We start from the raw sequence: 25,122 nt of genomic DNA on the forward strand, positions 1-25,122 counted from the left end.
AATACAAGCATTTAATGTTTCTCGTTATTTACATTCACACTTTGAACTTTATAGATCCACAGTGGACTAATATTCATTAACAAATAAATTGAAAAAAAAAGAGGCTTGATTTCTTTTTGTTTGGAACATGCATATTTCCTAGAAATTTTAATTTGAACTAGTTCTGGACTTAAAAGCTATAATACTTCAAGAAACTTTCAAGAATCTGGAGTAAAAATCCATGCTCAGTTTTAAAAGTTCGTGGAATTTTATTATAATTTCTAATGACCTCATCAAATGCAATCTGCTTTCAAGGTAGTTCTGAAGAATTTTAGATTTCTTGTGAAGCCTGAAAGTTTTGAGTAAAATTTCAAGAAACCCTGAATTGAATTAAAAGCAAATTTAATGAAAACTCTGAAAATTTTCGAGGAGCACAACTCCTTCAGAGCAAAATTCCAAGGGCATTCTAAGGATAATTTTATAAAGTTGTCCGGAGCATAAGTCCTTGGAATCTTTTTGAAAATGCTAAAAGGAGGATTACAATTAAATCTGAGAATAACTCCAGAAAATCTTCAAAGGAATTCGGAAAATACATTCAGGAGGGTTTGCCGAACAAATTATGAGAAGAAATCTAAGGAATTTGTGCGGAGAAATGCCACTGAATTCTGAGGAGAATTTCAATGTGCGTAGAATTCCAGGGAAGGAGTGAGATTCAAAAGGAAATCTGATATGAATTCAATGAATATAATATTTTTCCAAAGGGTTTCTTAGTGTGGAGAATTTCAAGGTAATTCCGAGAAAAACTAAAAGAAAATTGAATTAGGAGCATAGCTTTATTGAAATGTTGAGGAATATGTCGATGGAAATCAGAAAGGACTATTCTGAGGTCTTCAGAACTACTTGAAAGTTCCCAAATTTTTCCTGAAGTTAATGAAACTACCTTGAAGTTCTTTTGTAGTTTGAGAAACTAGCCGGATGCTAACAATACTTCTCATCAAATTCTTAAACTTCTCTGAAGTTTATAGGACGTCCTAAAGTTTCCTCAATGTTTCTAACGTTGCCTTGAAGTTTCGACAATTTTCCTTAAGTATTATATATAACCATTATAAACGCTCACTAATTTTCCCTGAACTTATCTATGGTTACCTGAAGTTCTCTAAATTTGTTTGATAATCCGGCAAATTTTCTGATATATATATTCTAAAGCTCTCAATTCTTTTGAAGTTCTTGGTTCTGTTCGGAAATAAATGGAATTCCCGTAATCACCTTTAAATTTCCCTAAACTTCTCGGAACATCTTAAGGGTTCACGATTTTTTTTTCAGCACATCATGGATCTATCCTGATTTTTTCAAAATCTACGATTATAGATCTTTAAACTGCTCCAAAAAGCTACGGAAACTGATCTTAAGATCTGAAATTCAACAAAAATCTTTAGATCTAGCTTTTCTGAGGTACTTAGAACTTCTTAAAAATTTGCATAATACCCCTCATGTTTTCTATATTTCTCAAGTTCTATTGACACCTGTGAAGTTCTCTGAAATTCTAGGAACTTCATAAAAGTTCCTGAATTTTCGGATGCTAAACAAACCGCTTTGAGGTTCTTAAAGCTTCCAGTAAGTTCCACATATTTTCTGCGTGTTAACTTTCCTTATGTTCCCGCAGTTTGTTTATGGAGCTTCACTGAAATTCTCAGCATTTCTTTTCATTACTCAGAACTTCTCCAAAGTTCGTACAATTACGATCTTAAAATAAATCATTTATTTTTTCCTTGATTCTGGTACTTTGAAAATGTTTAATATCTTGAACATGCAATACGAAACTTCAAGGAATTTGAGATCTTAGACTTACTCAAATTAAGTAAGTTTTCTTTTTACTTTATTAAGTGAGAAATTAATTAGGTGTTAAACTTCAACAATCAATGGATTTGATTGTAATGCTGTTTCTATAAAACTGATTGCCGTGTCTTAAAAAAGTTTGGATAAATTGCTGTTTTTTTTATTGATCTACCAAAAAAATAGCATATGTTTAACGAAATTAAAAAACATAGGTAGAGATAGATAGAGAAAGACGATTAAACGCCACAAAGCAAAGAATGATCAATCTTGAAATAAATGAACGCTAAAAAAGTTGAAAAAAGTGACTGATTACAAGAAAAAGTGACTTTAGTGACTTGGCGTTTAAAAAAGAGACTTTTTAGTGACTGGCTTGCCCTGTGTTCCGGATGTTTTAGTGGGCCACTTCGTGGTTTCCAGTGACCAAATTCCGGTCATATCTTCACATTAATTATGATAAGACTTCTATGAGAGGTTTAGAAAAAACCGCGGATGTTTAGGATCAGTTTCATGAATTTACCGTAGCGGCGCCGGTGGTGTAGTGGTAAGCGTGATTGCTTCTCACCCCAAAGGGCCAGGGTTCAATCGCAGTCGGGGTTTTATGAGACATAAAAATCTCTGATCACGCCTTCATGGGAGCTGCCTATCTGGCGTCGGTAGCATTGGTAGTACGGAAAACAAGACCATTGATCATTGACCATCTTTACGGATGTTCCGTGGTCCTAAGGGTTCATATTCCGGTCACACCTCCGAATTAATTCTAATAAGACGTCTATGAGTGGTTTCAAAAATTTAGTTTTATGAAATGACCACTTTTACGGATGTTCCGTATCTTCCGATGAACCATACTGTGGTCCCCAGGGTTCATATTCCGGTCAAAACTCCGAATTAATTCTAATCAGACGTCTATGAGTGGTTTAGAAAAAAAAAACGACGGAACTACAGGATCCGTTCTTAAATTTGCAATTTTTACAGATGTTCCGGATCTTTTGGTCGACCATTACGTCCCAGGGTCCATATTCCATTCACAACCCCGAATTCTTTCTGATAAAACATTTATGAGTGGTTTTGAAAAAACCACGGAGCTCTAGGATCAGTTTCATGAATTGTCCACTTTTACTGATGTTCCGGATCTTCCGGTGGACCATAACTCCAAATTTTCATTGGTCTCCGGTTCATGAGTTGATGGGTTGATAGGTAGGGTCCAGGTGTGGGAGCTGCCTCCCTGGCGTCGGTAGCATTGGTGTTCAGCACGGAAAACAAGATCGACGGAAAACAAATCAAGGAAGAATAAAACTCCAAATTAATTGTAATTAAGCGTCTATGAGCGGTTTCGATAAAAAGCACGGAGCTCTAGGATCACTTTTACGGATGTTCCGGATCTACCGGTGAACTATCTCGTGGTCCACAGGGTTCATATTCCGGTCACAAATCCGAATTCATTCTGATAAGACGTCTATGAATGTTTTAGAAAAAAAAAACACGGAGCTACAGGATCAGTTTCATTAATTTGCCACTTTTACGGATGTTCCGGGTCTTCCGGAGGACCAGACATCTGACTTTCCGGATGCAAAATTTTCCCAAAAGGAGATCATCTATTTTGTTAATAACTTCTCAGAAGTCTTCAGAAAGATCTCTTAAAATTACTATAGGAATCTTAACTGTACATATTTGAAGATGCTTAACGTCAAATATCAGACTTAAAGTGGTCATTTAATACGATAGATGAGGAGATGAAAGTATAGAGTTGATAGTTCCGTTAGAGTACGGCAGTGTGAAAATTGTGAGAGTTTCTACTATCTACGCATTCCAGCGAGTAAAGGTCAATTATGAGGAAGGCACAAATCGGGTTGATCATCTCCTATACCATCGTCTTTTGCCAGTGGTTTGTTATCAGTTATCATTCACAGGGGGCTTCATCGCCTAGTCAGTAAAGGCACGGTATTACCAAGCCGGAGGCGGTGGGCTCGATTTCCGGTCCGGTCGAAGGAATCTTTCGGGTTGGAAATTTTCTCGACTTCCCTGGGCATAGAGTATCATTGTTATTACCAATATACAAATTCATGCATTGGTATTGGCATCGAAAGCTCTCAATTAATAACTGTGGAAGTGCATTTAGTAAAACACTAAGTTGAGAGCACGCAATAAGCTTGATATGCGAAAAAGAAGAAGAAGGATTATCATTCACATTTGTGCTTTTCCAGGGTAATTTTTAGAAAACATTTGAAAAAAGGATTAAAACACAAATATGTCAAAACTTCCTTGTCCAGTTTAAGAGATGAACTAGCCTATGGCTAAAAATCTCTATAATAAAGTATTAAAAAAAAAAAACCTTGTCCAGTTTTAAAATTTTGTTTCATTTTTTGGCAAATGAAAACTTCTGATACTTGAATACTTGCAAATTGACAAAAGCGGAGAACAACGACAACTTATGGTAAAATTTCTTAACTTTTAGTAAATACGCTTTCTTTTTATGAAATTTCAACAGAAAACAATATTTTAAACATTTTACATCGTTTTCAGTGCACAAATTACACCACAAGTGCAGTAAAATTATGTACAAAAATATGGCTTAAAGTTGTTGTTCTACGATTAGAGGCTGTTCATAAACTACAGTTTAGGGGGGGTTGGCAATTATCCACGGCTCATACCAGCTACAAATTTTATGAAAAACATGCATTTTATTTTCAAAACTAAAAAGTTTGTTTTTCTATAACAATAAAGACTAAAGAATTTACAGATTGCATTTATTGTTATAGAAAAACTAACTTTTTTAGAGTTGGTTGGAAATGCTAACATGAAGCTTTAGTGTGATGATTTATTAGCTAGAGAATGATCTTTTTAGAAGAGGGTAGGTGGATAGTTCCGTTAGAGTACGGCAGTATGAAAATTGAATAGAAGTTGAAAATGAGCGAAGGGCCATTAAAGCGACAGTTTTTCAAGATGACGCACATTTTTGCCTAGCCCGTACGATGTACGCGGGGACTTGAAGTATGTCTCCAAGTCCACAGGCAAAAATGTGCGTCCCTCTTGTTGCTCATAAACTGACTGCGGCTGTGGAATAGTTCTAGCGACGTTTTCATCACTACCTAAAGCCCCACGTTTTGCGAGAGCATTTCCAGTCGATGGTGTGTTATAATGCAGTTCTTCTTTACCCAACTATTGTGTTGCTCCTCTCGTCATGACCAACGTGATCATCTCAGAGAGGAAGCAGTAGGGTGGTTGTTGCGTGCTGTACCATCATCAGCATTGTTGACGGCTACTTCCGCCTTGAGTTGTTACATTCAAATTACACATTTTTGCCTGTGGACTTGGAGACATACTTCAAGTCCCCGCGTACATCGTACGGGCTAGGCAAAAATGTGCGTCATCTTGAAAAACTGTCGCTTTAATGGCCCTTCGCTCATTTTCAACTTCTATTCAATTTTCATACTGCCGTACTCTAACGGAACTATCCACCTACCCTCTTCTAAAAAGATCATTCTCTAGCTAATAAATCATCACACTAAAGCTTCATGTTAGCATTTCCAACCAACTCTGAAAATCGTTAACTTCGCGTATGAAGTAACATAAAAAACACTTTGAATGTAACTTTTTTATTTTTGAAAATAAAACAGCAAATTTGTAGCTGGTATGATTTTAAACAACTTTGCTCAAGAAACCTTTTTTCCAGCTCTTGCCGTTCTCATTTTGGAGCAATGTTTCTTAATTGACTGAGGGTGGTCCTTGAAAAATTCAGCTTTTTAGCTCTATTTTTTCCGTGAATGTCAACTTCGGATGATGATTGTTGAAATGCACATTTTTGCCCCGTTCGCGTTCACTGATGTACAAGATGTAAATTTAGCTACACCTATCAAACTTAAGATAAATGCACTAGGACTTTTGTCTTGCTAAACTCCCATCCTGGACCACTGTGCATTGTTCTACGACAAATTTAAGAACAGGATATTTTTATCGATGGGCCTAATCTTTAGATCCACAGGCTAAGATAACAGTCATTTCTCCTATTCCTTAAATTCTTGCCTAGGTTCCCATTATAACCATACTATAAGTTATAAAAAATATGGGTGCAAGTTAAACCTGTTCATTTTAACAGAAATGTTCGGGATGCACCGTGATTACTGTTCGTCATGTTAATTTGAACTTAGCAAAATCGGTGATGATTTAGAGGTGCTTCAAGTATCTCGAGACTGAAACAATGAAAACTGCTGTAACAACTTTAATAGCAAAGCTTCATGTGTTATCTACCATTTTTGTGACCAAAGGTTGACTATTCGATGTGATTTTATTGAAGTTTGACTTAGTTTCATGCTCGAAGATATCTTAAAAAGTGAAGAATTTTGAAGTATTTGTTCTACAAACTTTCCACCCATATGATATAAAAATGTGTAGTCTACGGGATAATGTTCCTTATACTGTTCTAGAAAATTCGTTCGTTTTCGTGTAGATTTCATAGATTGAGAGATAAAAATCAGAAAAGAGGCCGTTATAGCTAAAATTCACAAGACAACAGAGTCAATAAAAGTTTCAATTAGATTGACAGAACATAGTTGCATTGCTTTTCAATGACGACCGATGACTGTTTCATTGATAGATGATATTTTTAGAAATATGAATCCTCAGTATATGTGTTTTTTTTTTATCAAAGGTAAGTGTCAATCGAGCCATCACAGCAATTTATAAAATAACGAACATTTTGGATGGCTTGAGTGACACTTGCGTTTGATAAAAAAAAACACGTCTACTGAGGATTCATATTTCTAAAAAAAATTATCTATCAATGAAACAGATAGCGAGAAACTACTTCTGAAAGAGAATTTCTTATCTCCAGGAAATGTTAAGATTTCTATATGAGTACCTCAAACCGAAACAGAACTACAGATATGTCATTGCTATACTTCAGAAATCTGATAGAAATCGTCTAAGCTTGTTGAGAAAGTGCCAAAATGTCTGAAATAATTCCGCTTTTTCGTGAAATACTAAAATTTCTCGGGCGAGAATGCCAACATTATTGGAATTTTTCAGGAATTCTTGGGAGGATATTCGTTTAAAATTCATTAGTGCCTTGCAATGATTTTAAATAAATTAAATAAGTTTAAAAAATAACCCGCTGCATTTATCAAACGCAGTCGATGAATGCTAAAGTTTTCCAGACATTTTTGTCACGGCCTCATTCTAAAAAAAAAACTGATTTTACTGATTCCAAAGAAAAGTAGAGGAATTTACGTATTTTCGTCAATCCAAGCAGCGTCCGCACTTCTATTAGAAATTTCTCAGCGTCCGGCACACATATTACGGGTTCGTTTGATTAAATTTATCAGCTGTTTGCTATTCTATCCATTGCGATCGACAGATTTGTCCAGATCGGGTTGAAAACGTTTTTACAACGCTCCAAACTTCTCAGGTGAGTGTGACTATTGTCAGCAACCTCTTTTTCTATTTGAATTGAGTGCTAACCAACGGTTCTATTATCGGCAACTCGAAATCCGCCGTATTTTGTAATGCGTATATTTTATTTGAAGACAAACCTGACATAATAAATAGTCGTAAAAATGTTATCAGAATGAAGCTGAAAGACTAAAAAATCGTTTAAACAAATTCAGCGTAGCGTATTTTTGTGAGAAAATACAACGAAATTAACGTTTAAATTTTCGTTGCCGGAAACAGTCAATGGGTGCCGAAGCCAACATTTACCCTACCAAAAATTCCAAAAGACAAGCCGCAATTATTTGCATTACTCTCAGTACTACTCTAAAATGCATTAACTAACTCAAACACTTTCGCTTGTATTTTAACTCCGATGCACTGGTTTATTGCATGCACCTTGGAAAACATATTAAAATACGCCGTAATGTATGCAAAAGCTTTCCAAAGAGTTCTGATTATTGATTTAAATCCAGCGACCCCAAATTGAGTAAAGTACGCGATATTATTTTGTGGCGGATCCTTGCAGAGTGTACAAGTGGCCATCATGATTACTCCCTGAGCAGAAATCAGGGATACTATTACTACATCGCACATCGTACTGCCGAAAACGTGGAATAGCATTTTCATTGTTGTTCGTTTTGTGGAAGCAGATATGTGTACTCTTGATGTATCGAAGTGATAATGAGATCGATTAGATATAAAGTTTCCAAAGTGATTTTAAAAAACAATCGCAAATTGCCATCTATTTCTGGAACTTTTGCATGGCAAAATAATCGCATTAAGCAATGTGATACCGTAAAAGATCGCTCCTAATATTATCACATAAAGTCTTCGTCACAACGAAATTTGCCGCCGCAAATAACTGAGTATCATTGTAGGGGAAATGGGGGTAAAATGCCCATTACCATCAGGCGTGAAGCTTTTATATTCAATAGAGAAAGAACAAATATTAAGCCCAGATGTATGCTTCCGTGGCATGAAATTAGTATGCGTATTTTGACCCGCAGTGTTTTGAAAACAGGTTTTGTAGGTATTTTCAATTTCACCAATTTAAACAAGAATTCATTAATTTTCGTTAAGAACATCAATTGTAATACGTTGTCTACAACAAATAGATGGTATTGCACTTAAATATCGATTCACTTTGAGGATCAAACAGGGATCTTTATCATATAAATTAGCATAATAGGCCGATTTTCATACAAACTAGCCAACTTTGAAACGCTTCCGATAATTTGATATTACGTGCACGCAAAATTCAGCATATTTGTAGTTCTGTGTCAAAATTTCAGCTCAATTGATTATAACAAAACATAGTAGAAGCATGCCAAAGTTGGCTAGTTTGTATAAAAATCGGCCTATTGTGCTAATTTAAAGGCCACCACTGTACCATATATCGTTATATAAATGGTTCCAGGTGGGCCACAAAAGCCACTTTCTTAGAAGAACACGCTGCATCACACTTTCATGTGAATCGATTTGACAGCTTCTCTTTCCATTCCAGCCGCTTGGGTGCCAGAGTTCACCGGTCGCAATGGCCAGCAAAATGTCCAGGTGGAAGCCATCCGGTACATCATCGGAGCCCCCGACTGTGGCAGCATGCAGAAGTGGCCCATCTTCCACTACGAAAATGTAAGTTGACCTTGCCCCCTCCTCCTGCTTCATCTTCATCACCGCCATTGTGCAAAGGCACATTAATATGGGATGAAGAATCTTTTCAGCCATCAGACTTTGATATCAAAGGGTGTCTCAACCGAACAAAGCCCTCCGCTCTGTTAACGATGATGATGTGACTGCTGATGCTATTGCTGGCTGATAATGTTGCCACTGGGGCAGGAGCTAAACCTCAGCTGCAGCAGATCACACATCGTCAGACAAGCGTTAAATTACTTGCTCAAACAGTGTTTGCTCATTTTCTCCGTCTGTCTCTTCCCTCCGCACAACGACAACAATGCCCAACCAACACGCATAGAGTGAGGATAAGTTGATTCTCTTCCCGGACGGTAAGGTGCGACACTTGATACTGGACCCTCACGCCCGGAATGAACCGGAAGACGAGTGGAATCACCTGTATACGGCCGGCATCCATACCGAGGCCCCGTTCCAGTACGACTACGAACAGGGCCAGTACTGTTTGGACAAGGGTCTGAGTAACATCAAAAAAGAATCGGAGGGAATATATGCCACTGTGTGCTCACCGGAGAAGGCCATGCGATGGACGGACACGGACTTTTTACTGCGGAAGATTATTAACCCGATATGTCACGGGATGGCGATCGTGATACTGCTGCTGGTGGCAATAATCTACTTTGTGCTGCCCACGTTAAGGTGAGTGTCTGGAACTGGATGGGTTCAAATGCGATAGCTTTATCAATGCTCTAATCTTTTCAGGGACCTGGTGGGCAACATCGTCACCTCCATTACGGTGTGCCTGATCATCAGCCAAGCGGCGGACCTGGTCCGGATATTCACCGAATTTGGCAATCACGTCAGCTTCGTCATAGCGGATTCGTTCTTCTACATCAGCCTTCTGGCCGCATTCTTCTGGCTTAACAGTATGGGTTACTACATCTGGAAAACTTTCCGGGCACGAAATGTCTTCCTACGGGTCACCGATGGTCGGAAGTACTGTTGGTACTCCGGTTACGCTTGGGGTGCCACGGCTACCATGGCATCGGTGGCGATATTCTCGCACTTCTTCCTGGACGGTCCGAACGCGAAGAAGAATTCCAGCATCTTCGAAAACCAGGACAACATCGGTTGGTTAGGCATTGCCGTATTTTTCACCCCGATTGCCTTTATCATTCTGATAAACATCTTCTTCTACGTCACCACGCTGAAGTTCATCAACCGGATGAACACTTACGGCCGGATACACCACAAACTGAGGGGAAAGTAAGTCTTTGGGTCACTGCTGAAACACATTCCAAACCAATCTGACAAAACCTTCTCTATCATTCCAGCTTTGTAATGTTCTCGCTCATCTTCATGATCATGAGCATCTCATGGTTGTTCCTTATTCTGTCCTGGCTTCACTATGACGCCCTGCTCTACACCCACATCATCGTCAATGCTCTGCAGGCGCCAGTCATCCTGTACGTTTGTGTCCTCCGGCAGAAGCACGTAACCTTTCTGCTGAAGAAATCCTGCTGCTACAATGAACCCCCGCAAACGTCGGACTGGGGCGATGAAATGACCTACATGAACGGAGGCGATTACTGACCCGGAGCTTCCGGCGGAAGTCGTCGTCGAACCAATCTCGTCGAGATGGGCATCTTTAGGAAAGAATCTCCTCCTCTTCCCGCCGCCGAGAGAAAATCGACGGACTCGAAGGAGCAAAATGGAAACGGAAAGTTAACACATTCCTCTGAATCTAAGATTTGTGTAGTTGCCGGAACGGATTAACATTATTCACCGTGGCTACACGAGAAAGATATTCTAAGTATTTCACAGTTTAGCTTTAGCATTAGGTGCGCTGTTGTTCAAAGTGAAATGTTGTGTCTTTGCGAAGCGATGAAATCGAATTGAAATCTACGACGTGTTGTTAGATTAGTGTTAAGGAAGACGTAGCTTAGCTCTTAGAATAAATGTAAACACTCAAAAATGGTTGACTAACATTTACAAAGACTCAGTAGTAGGAATAGTGAAGTAAGTAGGATAACAAGACAAGTGCTTAGTATAACAAATAACCTAATTGATACATGTACAATAGTTCAATTGTTTTATACGAAAGAAATTGCCATTCATCCTGTGACATCCTAGACGTTTCGCACTGGTGTACGTTCTACATAGCAAAATTAAAAACTGCACAAGCCTTTTTTCAAGGGGAATGAACTACATTTTGCATGCATAAACTTTTTAACTTTTTCCAATTTTTGTTGGGTATAACTAATGATTCGTAATGAGCGGGGACGGACTCGTGTATGATTGTTTTAGAGATGTAAGGTGCTCGGTGGCTCAATAGTAACCCTTTTTGCTTACTGGGCAGACAATCGTGGGTTCATTCCCAAACTCCTTTACATCCTTTACATCGAAATGATTGATCGAATCGTTAACCAAGACGTGTCCTCGCCAATTACATACCCTTATCGCTTCCTTTGATGGTCGTGGAAGTGCTGATAACTTCCCGGCTTTAAATAAAGCGAGTATCACTTTGGCACCGCTTGTTGACGACATGAAAAAACTGGAAAAAGGCGTAACAGTTTATGTTGGCCAACAAAAGTATGTTATACTAGGGTGCTTCATTCTGAAAAAAGTGATGAATTTCTGATGGGCCACCCTCCAGTTCGATTCATAGCCCCAAAATATGAACCTGTGCAAAAATTGGTAAAGATTGATGAAGGTTTAGAGGTCGCGCCAATGATTTGAAATTTGTATGGGAATTACTATGGAAGAATTTAAAAAATCGCTTATATCGCTATAACTTTGCTTCTACTTGTCCAAATGTCGAAAAAATTTAGTATGTTATTGCTATGGCAATAAACAAAAAGCCTACAGTTGCTACGCTCAGTTTTGCAGCGTATCAAGAATTATAAAAATGTGAAAAAATGGCAAAATAGGGTAAATTGACAGATGAATATGTACAAGGCAACAACGCCAATTTCATCGCAACAACAACAGGCTTGTTGATCATTGTCATGACAACCACATATTTTTTTTTTCAACGTTTGGACAACTACAACCAAAGTTAGAGCAATGTAAACGAAAATCAATAATTTCCCATACTAATTCACCAAAATCTCCATACAAAATCCAAATCATTGGCGCGACCTCTAAACCTTCATCAATCTTTACCATTTTTTGCACAGGTTCATATTTTGGGGCTATGAATCGAACTGGAGGGTGGCCTATCAAAAATTCATCACTTTTTTCAAAATGAAACACCCTAATGTTATACGTGCTGCAGTAATCGTTATGGCTGGAGACACTTTGGCGATTCATGAGGTATTTGGTCTATTATCACCATCAGCTAGTTTTTTTTTGTCGCGAATGTTTGATAGTCCGTTCTAAATTTCATGAGAATCCTTTTGAGAATAAATATTATTTACGATATGGGACATGGTACGACGATAAGCTCCAGAAACTTAGAGCAGTTGAAATATCAGCAATTGAATGTGGACTGAAACCATCCGGATGTGTTCTAAATGAATTGGGAACCTTTCATGTAGTAGACAATCATCTGTTTGATGTGATGCATGATCTTGCAGAAGGAGTAATACCAATCACTCTGCAGTACGTCCTTGCTCACTACTATCGAAACAAGAAACTCAAACTCACCGTAGACTTTATAAATCATCGCATCAAAACTTTTGACTATGGATTCCGGGACCAAAAAAATAAGCCATCAGCCAACATTACCGCCCAGATGTTCCTGCAACCAAAGGCTCACAAGCTAAGACAAACAGCATCGCAATAGTTACTGCTTTTGAGAGCCTTTCCTTTTCTTTTCGGACATAAAGCTACACACGATTGTGAGTTTATGAGTCTTATAAATGTGCTTATTGAAATTACACTAATAGCCTTTTCGCCTACAATTTCCGATTTCCTGTTGGTTGAATTAGAAATGTCTATAACTGTTTTCCACAATATGATTTTCAAATTGTTTCAATGCCACCCAAGCAAAATCCATCACCTTATTCATTATCCGGAGAGTATCAAACAAGTTGGACCACTCGCACAGTTCGATTGCCGTGTGTTTGAAGGAAAAAAATAAGGGTATTAAGACACAAATGAATGCTGCTCGAAACTGTTGGAGGTAGTAACCTAGCAAGCGACGAATAATCGAAGCAACCTACAAATAAATGTATTCTCATAGTCTGAAATAAAATGCCATCCCATGTTTGTCTCTCATCAAGCTAAGACCTATTTTCAAGTAGTAGTAAATCCGGTCTACGGCCATATCACATTCAAGAGGTTTTGGGCCCGAAGAAGTTCAAGATGGAAAGATCCGGAATAACGAAGCTGACGAACGAAAACTACGAAACCTGGAAGCTGGAGGTGGAATTCCTGCTGGTTCGCGAAGGACTATGGAAGTACATCGTGCCCGGAGTCAAGCCGGAAGAGGCTGCAAACCGAGTGAACGCGGCGGAGCTGATTGCCTGGGACGAAGGGGATCAGAAAGTGCGTGCGTCCATTGGGCTGCTGCTGAGCAGGAGTCAACACGGCCATATCCGGGCTACGAAAACCGCAAAGTAAGTATGGAAGAATCTGGAGAAGCAACATGAAAAGAAGTCACTAACGTCGAAGGTTCACCTGCTGAAGCGGATTTGCGATCTCAAGTTTCAGGAAGGAGACGACATCGAGGACCACCTGGTAGAATTCGAGAGTTTGTTTGAAAACCTGGCCAACGCTGGTACGAAGCTCGACGTCGATTTGCAGGTAATCCTGGTGTTCCGGAGTCTACCAAGCTCTTTCGACGCGCTGACGACTACCCTCGAAAATCGGTCGGAGGACGAGCTGACGCTGGTCCTTGTAAAGGATAAAATTATCAATGAGGCGAAAAGGGACTGTTCCAGCGGATTCAGCGGTATTGAAGGTGGCCGGGAAATCGAAATCCATTGTGTGCCACCACTGCCAGAAGGTCGGCCACAAGAAGCGAGACTGCAGAATTTGGCAGAAGCAGAGCCAGGATGAAGTTTCTCGAAGTGAAAAATCGGTTGCCAAGGAAACCAAGAAGTTTGCCAAGCAACAGGCAAATGCAAGAAAAACGGAGTCCACTGAAGAGGATTTCGTTTTCAGCGCTCGTGAAGGACCAGTGACGAAATGGATCGTGGATTCTGGAGTCAGCTCCCACATGTGCGCCAATCGAAAGTTTTTCGTATCCGTTGAGAAACCACGAGATGATATCCCAAGTTTCGTTACTGTCGCTAATGGGAAGAAAGCATTCGTGAAAGGTGTGGGGAACTGCCAGATCCATTGCTACGGGAAAGACAGCGAAGCGAAGCAAATCGTGCTCACCGGTGTCCTGTACGTCCCAGATCTGGATATGAACCTCGTTTCCGTCGGGAAACTCGTCCAGAAAGGCGCAGCGGTAGAGTTCAACGACAATGGCTGTACGATTGTCAAAGGTACACGGATTGCGGCTGTAGCAAGGCGTAGCAACGGTCTCTACCACTTGCAGACGGAGGAACGCGTGGGTACGGCAATTGAGCATTGCAATAAGAAGAACTGTTTGCATGACTGGCACCGTAAGCTCGGTCACCGTGATGTCAAGGCAGTCCAAGAACTGGAGCAACGACAATTGGCGACGGGCATCAATATCCAGCAGTGCGGTTTGGTTTTGCCTTGTGAGACCTGTCTGCAGGGAAAGATGGCACGACTGCCATTTCCAAAGGAAGCAACGAAGAAAACGACGGCTGTGATGTACCTGGTACACAGTGACCTGTGTGGACCAATGAGGACGGTGACCCCGGGTTGTCGTCGTTATTTCCTGACGCTTATTGACGACCACAGCCGGTACACAACGCTGTATCTGATGCGAGAAAAATCAGAAACATTTGACGCTATCCAGGACTATGTGCAGAAAATGAAGACGAAGTTTGACAGACCGCCGAAAGTGCTGAGATCCGACCAGGGAGGCGAATATCGTGGCTCGAAGATCATGACGTTCCTCAAGCGTGAAGGTATCCAGCAACAATTTACGGCAGCATATTTACCGCAGCAGAACGGAGTCGCAGAAAGAAAGAACCGTTCCTTGGTGGAGATGGCCAGGTGTATGCTTTTGGAAGCAGGTATGCATAATCTCTACTGGGGAGAAGCAATCAACACAGCAAGTCATCTGCAAACCATGTTGCCAACGAAAGCGGTTAATCAAACTCCGTACGAGATTTGGCATGGAGTCAAGTCGGACGTTTCGAACCTGCAAGTGTTCGGAACATCAGCATACGTATTTATTCCTGAAGTCAAACGATCGAAACTCGAATCCAAAGCCGAAAAACTTACTTTTGTCGGCTACTCGTTGCAACACAAAGCGTGGCGTTTCATCAGCATGAAGACGAACAAAGTGACGATTAGCCGGGATGCCCGATTCCTGCCTTCGATGATCGACAAGGGGGAAATTTCCACAGAGGACGAAGGTACGTTATTCTTTCCGTTATCGCTATTCAATCAAAACCGTAGTGAGACGGATACACCGGAGGAGCTGAGACAACCTGAACCAGCAATCGATCGTGAAATCATGGAAGAGGAAGATCTCCACGGTGTTGAAGAACATTCGGATGAAAGCGAAGATGCTGATGAAGCAGAAGCACTCGATGGAGGTGAGTCACAGGAGGAGCCGGTACCAATCCACGTAGAGCAAGATGTAGGTACACAGTGACTATCAACCAGGGTGACGAAGGGTATTCCACCTCAACGCTACTGTGCCGACAGTCGGGTTGCACATCACGACAATGACGAGCCGCGCACCTATCAAGAAGCTGTGACTGGTCCGGAGAAAGACATGTGGAAGTAAGCCATACAGGATGAATTGCAATCGATGTACGAGAACAACGTGTGGGAGTTGACCATGCTGCCGGCTGGTAAGAAAACCATTGGATGTCGCTGGATCTTCAAAAAGAAAACGGACGAGAATGGAAGGGTCATCCGGTACAAGGCGCGGTTTGTCGCTCAAGGGTTTACGCAGAAATATGGAGTCGACTACGACGAAGTTTTTGCTCCCGTGGTGAAGCAAACAACGTACCGGACACTATTCTGCGTCGCCTGCCAGAAGAAACTTCTCATCAAACATGCAGATGTCAAGACAGCGTACTTGAATGGTGAGCTACAAGAACCCGTCTACATGCGGTTGCCTCCTGGATGCACAGCGGATGTTGTCTCTACGTCATGCAGAACGCTTATATTGCTGTAGGGTTAACTATCCCATTTCCGGCCTATTAAGCATAACCCGCACTTAGTATTTCTTAATCCACTTCAGTTTAGCTTCAAACGGAATGTTATTATTACTGATGGCTTCCAAATTTATTTACCTTTCCGTACGTACCGTAACATTTGAAAACGAGAAACCAATCGTTGAGATATTGTCAAAAGTCCAACACTGCTTCTTGACGCCAAACTCGGCCTACGGATTTTAAACTCGGCCTAACGCATTGAAACGCAATTGAAACGCCATTGAATTTACTTCGGCCTATCGGATGAAGATAAAAATTGTTTCGGTCGGAGCGCTTCTTTTGTTTTTGGGAATAATGGGTGCAAACCTTCATACCACGCGTCCGCATTGACTTCGTTCGGTAGCTTATTAACTAAAGTATCATACCAAACGCATAATTGACTTGTTAACTCTGAAATCATGGATTTATTTGAAGTTTTCTGCTCGATAGGCCCAAAATGGGCGATTAGGCCGAAGTAGTTCTCTACCCTATATGTTGACGATTTCATTATAGCATGCGAGACTGAAAACGACTACAAGGCCATCGTTAATGAGCTGAACCAATATTTCACGGTGACGTCGCTCGGGGATATCCAGCAGCAGCAGCTGTTTCAATCCTGGGGAGAAAAACTAGTTGCCCATCACAGGTTGATTGGGTGGAGGCGAAGCGTATCCTGAGGTACTTAAAAGGTACTATTGACCACGAGCTAATCCTGGGAGCCGATTCCACGCAACTGGAGGTGTACGTAGATGCCGACTGGGCTGGTGACACCAAAGATCGCAAGTCAACCACAGGCTACCTGATCCGGTATGCAGGTGGTATGATTGGATGGTGTTCCAGGAAACAAGATTGCGTAACATTGAGCAGTTCGGAAGCCGAGTACGTTGCTATAACGGAGAGCTGCAAGGAGTTATGCTGGATATTACGACTATTCGACGATCTGGGAATCCACACCAAGTTTCCGGTTACTGTGAACGAGGACAACCAGAGCGCCATCAAGCAACTCGAATCCAACTCCAGCGAGCGACGTTCGAAGCATGTTGACACGAAGTACCACTATGCGCATCAACTGAAGGAGCAAAGAATCATCAGTCCACAGTACCTTCCAACAAACGAAATGATTGCAGACATGATGACGAAGCCTCTTCAACGTATCAAGCAAACGCGGTTTCGAGATGCAGCCATGATTCTTTCATCGAGGAGGAGTGTTGGAGGTAGAAACCTAGCAAGCGACGAATAATCGAAGCAACCTACAAATAAATGTATTCTCATAGTCTGAAATAAAATGCCATTCCAAGTTTGTCTCTCATCAAGCTAAGACGTATTTTCAAGTATTAGTAAATCCGGTCTACGGCCATATCACATTCAAGAGAAACTACAAGAACGTTTGTCTAAGTTTGGCGAAACGGCAAGTGTTTGCGCACGACGTTAATATAGCAGAACAACCACTCAACGACCGCCTCGAGTACAAATCAGGAAGAATGTGCTTGATTAAAGACCTAAAATATGCACCATTACTTAATCCCAGTCCTGATTGCGATCATCGATGTTTTTCCCCAAAAGGAGTTATTATAAATGGGGTTCACTTTCGCCCTAATTGTGTCATAACGATGAAAGGAGACAATAGTTTTGGTTTCCCCACTTTTGGAGTAATTGAAGAAATAGTCCTCATTGAAGGAATTCCACGGTTGTGTCTTCAAATTTGGGTAACAGTTGATTTTGATGATAAGCTACACACTTAGAAAAATTCATGTAAACATAGGTGAGAGCGACATATACGAGCGTCAATTTTGACATGAATTTGAGTAATAATAGACGCGAAATTCAGCTCAATCAAACGTAATTTCGAACATTTCAGTCTCGGAGCACTTAATTTTACATGCCATGTTTGTTTACGTCTCATCCTTTATGTGAAAGATGGATTCCGTCACGTGTAAAATTAAGTATTTCTAAGTGTGTACAGGCATATGAAGTAAAAGCTACGAATGAGCAAAAAGTAGTTAAATTCAATAATTTACACTGACACACAACATTTTCTTTCTGGAGATGACGTAACGATAGCACCCGCTTTATATCCAAACGGATTTTAAACTACGATCATAATTAAGTCAAACAGACCTTCTATCACCTTTTGAAACATACCACATATTTTCCACAATACATGGCGGTTTGCACCACTAGTTGTAATTGAAACTTTCAGCAGTCACGTGTCAAACGGGAGCTACACGGAAACAGCAGTCTGGTACGCTTTGGACGTTATCATTCTTGCAGACCGGTTTGAATGTGTGAGTTTAAATTAGAAGAACATTTGTGATGTATGGGTGCCTAAAGCAGGGCGTCACAATATCAGCTTCAATCGACCAAATCCATACGACGAAGAGACTGCTGGCTTTCTTTTTCTGTTAAAGTCGAACAGCTTCGCAGCATTCTAAAACCTCAGTCGGCGTGCACAAACAAATGTTCAATCGCTTGTCTTTCTTTCTCCCGTCACTCCATTGGTCTTCCTTTCAAGCTTCGGTGAAACGGATGAGCGAAAGAGCGCTCGACTTTGATAGTTTTCTCTTTCATGAAACACATCAACAGAGGTTTCATGTCGTATATGACGGAAAATGAAATAACACATTTAAAGCATTTCTCACGTGAGAACACTTGAAGATTACACGTAATATTTTTAATTTATCTTCCATCCATATATTTATCTATAAAAAATGATCGAAAACGGGACATAACGCATTATAACAAATTGAAAGAGCGGTGATAGAGTGTTCGTGAAAGGGGATTGAAAGCCATAATGAGGTTTCGTTTTACTAGAAAATCGACGTTAAGTGAACCCTACACGATTGCTCTTATTGACAATAATCGTATTGTCAATACATGCTATATTGACGTCAATATATCGAGATTGACAATATTTCTGAATTCACATCATCAATATTATTGTCAATAATTCCCCTTCGCGTCAATATATTGATGCGTGTGGGGTTTGCTTTAGTTACATTGAAAGCGATGAGCAAAGCAACGACGAGAAGTTCCACAGCCAGCCTTTCCTTCTAAGCGTCCTGATTTTTTATTTTCGTTTCTTGCTGATAGTCTAGCTAGGCGTTATAGAAATGAAGCGTCGAACACGTATGTATGAGAGAAACAAAACACGAGTTCATTTTAGAGCTTCGAAAATGTGTGCATTTCTCGCTGTGCACTTGAATATCTGATTGCAGGCAAAGCGAGTAATGGAGAAAGCTCGCTCTCACTCTCTGGTCAGTTCTAAATCTCTCAAATACCGATGGTTGCGCCGGTGCGCCTGTCAAAACTCTGAGCTTCCTCTGGTTCATTGTGATAGTGTTGTTCTGATGAATAGAGAGTTGATTAATTCAAATATGCTACCCAGGGGATTTCATGAATTTTCTCAAGATTCTGACACTGTTTTGTATCAACAAATGTTTTCAGAAGTGCTTGACGGATATTCTTCATTACACTTCAATCGAAAGAGTTAGCCTTGTGATAAAAACGAGAATTAGCTAAGTTTTGCCATTCCTCTTACTTCGGTTAGCGCAAAAAGGGTCATACAAGTTTTGTTTACACAAGATGATAGGCCCTTCAAATGTTACGTCAGGTAGTGTTTAATATAGTAATTGAGAATAATATCAACAATCAATACGAAACTAGCGATTTTAAATTGGCTCACTACTTGACTAGCCTATTGGTCCCAAGCAAACGATTAACGTACCCCATTCTAGTCGAAATTCTAGTACTACGCACTGTTTGTTTTGATTCGCTATGAAAGTTTGACAGATAAAATGAGGGGTTATTGGTTTTTCCTATGTTTCGAAGGGTGAATCGATTAGCTTGGGACCGAAGAGAGTACCAAAGCTGAGCCAAAAAGTTGAGCACGTTCTAGTCTTAGAGTTACCTCTATGATAATATTATGTCCCTTGAATTTATTTATTTATTTGTCGTCAATCAGTGTAGACCGTTTTACAATTGTTGTCTTAAGTGCTATTTTTACAATTTTGTCTTTGTTTATATTTTTATAATATGTCTTAAGAAAAAGTTAAAACATTACTTCTAGTTGACGTTATGCGACGAATTAAAATATTGCTTTAATTTAGTTTTTGTCATTGTAAAGTCAATGTTATCGCAGTGCTTATTATATGTATCCATCATTTGGTTCAAGGGTCCAAATTTGGCATAATTCGTACGATGACGATTTGTAGCAAATATATTTCTGTTTCGTAAATGCCTAGATGGTGTATATAAATTTAAGGATGACAATAGTTCTATTGAATCAATTCGATGTGATACGATATCGTTTACGAAAGAAATCATAGCAAATTCACGACGTTCTTTTAATGTTTGGATATTTATGAGCATACACCGAGCTGTGTAAGATGGCAGAGGAAATACAGTCCAACCTAACTTGCGGAGTGCATACAATAGAAACTGCTTTTGAACGGACTCTATTCTTTCTTCGTGTGTGATTGAAAAAGGTGACCAAACTATGCTGCAATATTCTAATATCGATCTTACATAAGCAATGTACAATGTTTTTATCGTATACGGATCGTGAAAGTTATAGCAGAAACGTTTTATGAAACCAAGCATGTTGTTAGCTCTGTTAATAATTGTGTTATAATGATCGGTGAAAGTAAGTTTTGAGTCCAAAATAACACCTAGATCCCTGACTCTATCACATTTTTCTACGATCTGGTTTCCTAAAGTGACTGTTATATCGGGTAGCTTTTGTTTTCTACTAATGGTAATGGAGTTACATTTTTTTATATTTAATTGTAGCAGGCTTTTTTGACACCAAGTATGGAATATTTGAATTTCCTCTTTGAATGTGATGATGTCTTTGGCATCTTTTATTTCCAAAAAAAGTTTAATGTCGTCAGCATATATTAAAACTTTCAATTTCTTAATAATGAAAGATATGTCATTGACGAAGAGAATAAATAAAAGTGGTCCTAAATGGGAGCCTTGAGGAACTCCTGAAGTGACATCAACGGGATTTGATATCTTTCCTTTGTATTTTACTATTTGATGACGGTCAGTTAAATATGATTCAAGCCACTTGAGGAGTGCGTAATGAATTCCCATTTTTTGAAGTTTAAAAAGAAGCATGGGTATGTCAATTCGATCAAACGCTTTGCTGAAATCTGTATACAACACTTCTACATGGTTTCCGTTATCCATTGCATTCAAGGAATAATTAATTAATTCGAGCAAATTCGTAGTTGTTGAACGGCCTTTAAAGAAGCCATGTTGCATAGTAGTTATTCTGTTATTCTGTATTCATGGAGCATTGAAAAATAAAACAAAAACTAATATGTGGTGGTAAACTATAACGAACAAAGTTTGGTGCACAGGTAAACAAATGAAGCACGCGACGCCTCTGGAATACTCATTAATGAATAAAGTTACTTTTACTCATTTCATGAGTTAAGCCACTTTTCTTCAAAATGAGTAAAATTTTACTCATTAATGGGTTACTTTAGAGTTAGCGTGTATGTGCTCCTGTCATCGGCGACTTGACGATCTGGAGGGGACACGGGTGGGGTAGGTGCTGCTACTGTACCTTTCGACCAATTACAGTAGTTGATGGTATGCTCCCATTGTGGCGGGGTAGGTGACACCCCTCACCATCCCTCTCCAAAGGGAGTGTTTGGTAAAGAGAGATAATAAAACCGATTTGTACCTTCCTTGAAGTTGTCCTAGGTCGCTGTCTACTCTCTGTATGCAATTTTCACACTGCCGTACTCTGACGGTGGAAGCATAACTGTCCCATGTGACATTTCGACTTTTTTTGGGATTATGATGCATAACGGGATAAATCAATGCAAATTTTTGAAATATTATATTGAAACATGCTGTTTATTCTAGAAAAATAAAAAAAAATGAAGTCGTTTTGTCCCATTGCAAAAATGGACGCATATCTGTCCCACTGCTCCAAATTTTAATACGTATAAGAAATTATTCAAAAATTATAGTCTGTTATCCAAATAATACATTGTAAACATATTACAAGCCCAAATCGTAAAACTAGTTTCAATCTTTTAATTAATTGGATGATACCTCGATAACGTCGTAGGCACATTAACACTTTTTTAAGGAAAATTTGAGCTATCATTCTCAGTTCTGTTACTATTTACAAACAAATAAATTAAAAAAATGTACTTATCAACTTGTAACACCTTACCCTATTTGTACCTTTCCGTGACACATATGATTATTTGGTATTGAAAAACTATGGAGTAAAATGATGAGATTTATTTTAAAAATAAAAGAAATGCATACAACGAAATGCAACATGCATAAATAACTATCATTCCGATGCATTTGCTTGGTCGGAAGACCAACTAAAAATGATGTTTCGTCTTCTCCAATAACAGGTACGACAACTGCACTATGGGGCATTTTCATACAACCACGCGGTCAAAAATATTTCTATCATTTTTTCACAATTTCTGCTATTATTCTTCCTTTGTTTCATCAATATAAGGTGTGCGTTATCACTTTTCAACATTTTCACGACCAACTTTTGAAAAGGGCCTAACTTTTGATTAATTAAAATTTAATTTTTACGATTTTATAACGGTTACAGTTTCAAGCTTGTTTTCAGAGAATAAAATCTATTGAACAAAGACAACCTACCATGGTTTTATTGGGGGGAACACCGTAAAAAATAAATAAAAAACCTTTTTTTTTGGAAAATGTTTATTTTTTTCAACAAATTTTCTGTAAAAAAATACAAAAATCCATGATACAATAATCAAAATCAAATATGTTTCAACGAATTTCTTTTTATTCCTCTGTTACAATATCATCATGAACAAATTCTTCTTCAATTTCATCGACTGCTTTCATAAGTTCCTCCAAGGCATTGAAGTTATTAGTATCGACTACTGAATCACTTACAGAATTTTCAAATATCGTGAAACTTTTCACGATGTCGGGATAATCCAGGGATACTTCTTTCTGTCGTCTTTTTGCCATCCAAATGGAACTGATCAGTGGGTCCGATTCATTAATGGCACGAATAAAGGCATCATGTAAATTTTCTACTCTTGATCGTTTTCTTGCATGATGGGTTCGATATTTTTTCAATTGTTTATGTTGACTTTCTGCTGCCTCTTCCGCTAATGAACCAAGTGGTGCTGGTGAATGTATGATTATTTCTCCGGCATGAGCGAGAACTTTATGCACGGTTGCAGGAATTTTGTACCAATCATACAATTTAAGATAGAGCCTATATGTTTCCTTTCAATATGCATCAATTTTTTTCCAAAATTTGTACTTTTCTTACTCTTTTTTGACTTCGACATCCGATATCTCAGAAACTAAAACTGCTAAAGGGTGATACGGTCAAAATTTGGTCAAGGGAAAACGCGTGTAAATCGGTGAAATCGTTTATTTAAAAAATCAAATTAAATTTCTTTTTCAAGTTCAATTAGTATAAAATTCAGGAAAAATATTCAGTTAGGCTTCCGCTTTTCCAAATCCGAATTGCCGGGCCTTACGCTTGACCCCTGCCATCAGATTTTGCCACCTTGTCCACCTTCTTCGCCGCAGAAAGCCAGTTTGCCTTGAACTGCTGCTCGCCCTTAGCAGTTTTTTTGGTCTTCTTTAGGTTCCGCTTGACAATAGCCCAGTATTTCTCAATTGGGCGGAGCTCTGGCGTGTTGGGAGGGTTCTTGTCCTTGGGAACCACCTGCACGTTGTTGGCGGCGTACCACTCCATGGCCTTTTTACCGTAATGGCAAGATGCCAAATCCGGCCAAAACAGTACGGAACAACCGTGTTTCTTTAGGAAAGGCAGCAGACGTTTATTCAAACACTCTTTCACGTAAATTTCTTGGTTGACAGTCCCGGAAGCTATGAAAATGCTGCTTTTCAAGCCACAGGTACAGATGGCTTGCCAAACCAGATATTTCTTTGCGAACTTTGACAGTTTCATGTGCTTGAAAACATCTGCTACCTTTCCCCTTCCTTTTGCCGTATAAAACTCCTGTCCCGGAAGCTGCTTGTAGTCGGCTTTGACGTAGGTTTCGTCGTCCATTACCACGCAGTCAAACTTCGTCAGCATCGTCGTGTACAGCCTCCGGGATCGCGCTTTGGCCGTCGTATTTTGTTTATCATCGCGATTTGGAGTCACTACCTTCTTGTAAGTCGATATTCCGGCTCGTTTTTTGGCTCGATGCACGGTTGTAGACGATACACCCAGCTTATTTGCGGCATCTCGGAGAGAGAGGTTAGGGTTTCGCTTGAAACTACCGGCAACTCTCTTTGTCGTCTCAGCGGCTTCCGGTTTTCGATTTCCCCCCGATCCAGACTTTCTGGCTGTCGACAAACGTTCCCCAAACACTTTAATTACATTTGTAACGGTTGATTTGGCAACTTTTAGCGATTTTGCCAACTTTGCGTGCGAGTAGCTCGGATTTTCGCGATGCGCGAGCAAAATTTTGATACGCTGCTCTTCTTGCTTGGACGGCATTTTGACAACTGAAGAGTGAATTCCAAAATCAAAATAGGAGCAACATTCTACACACACACACCTTCAAAATGAGGGGTGTTCAGGTTTTTTAAATGCAAAATTGAAAGAAATACGTCAAGTTGATATTGACCAAATTTTGACCGTATCACCCTTTAGAAGCTTGAAACTTTCAGATTCTCTTAGTTGAAATGTTTACTATCGACCAAAAATAACGAAATAAGGATTAGTGAAAGTCGATTTTTTGATTTTTGACCGCCTGATATCTGATAGTGAACTGCCAACAGAGAGGCTTTCCTATCTACTTCAATTCCACAAGGAGACCTTTGCCAGAGTACGTTAGCTTCAGTAGAGAACGTATCCTTTTCGATCAGCTGGAGTTGTTTCTTGGGAAACAGTTTGCAGTATTAAAGGTCCTCACTGTTGATGTTGCTTGCGTATCCTAGCTCATAACTTCCTTTTTGAAAAACCAATTTTCTCATGATGTCCACGATGGCTTGAATAAGTTCAACGTGTACTGTGGGACAAACC

At 39.6% G+C, this 25,122-nt stretch overlaps 2 protein-coding genes across 4 annotated transcripts in view; one reads left to right on the forward strand and one right to left on the reverse strand.

The window, feature by feature from the left end:
- Positions 1-10,929, forward strand: part of mthl5 (G-protein coupled receptor Mth-like 5) — a 111,515-nt gene extending 100,586 nt beyond the window's left edge. For all 3 annotated transcript variants that reach the window (XM_065228384.1, XM_065228383.1, XM_065228385.1), the window contains exons 3-6: positions 8,744-8,871; positions 9,212-9,567; positions 9,631-10,134; positions 10,203-10,929. In XM_065228384.1, coding sequence (XP_065084456.1) covers positions 8,744-8,871; positions 9,212-9,567; positions 9,631-10,134; positions 10,203-10,461 — 1,247 coding nt within the window. In that variant the 3' untranslated portion in view covers positions 10,462-10,929. The remainder of the gene's footprint in view (positions 1-8,743; positions 8,872-9,211; positions 9,568-9,630; positions 10,135-10,202) is intronic.
- LOC135706725 (RNA helicase aquarius) overlaps positions 1-25,122 on the reverse strand; it is a 307,481-nt gene that overhangs the window by 271,983 nt on the left and 10,376 nt on the right. The gene's annotated exons all lie outside the window — the stretch shown is intronic.

Source organism: Ochlerotatus camptorhynchus, unplaced genomic scaffold, assembly GCF_037179485.1.
Source record: "Ochlerotatus camptorhynchus isolate MF236.1 unplaced genomic scaffold, CSIRO-AGI_Acam_v1.1 ptg000290l, whole genome shotgun sequence".
Taxonomy (NCBI): Eukaryota; Metazoa; Arthropoda; class Insecta; order Diptera; family Culicidae; genus Ochlerotatus; species Ochlerotatus camptorhynchus.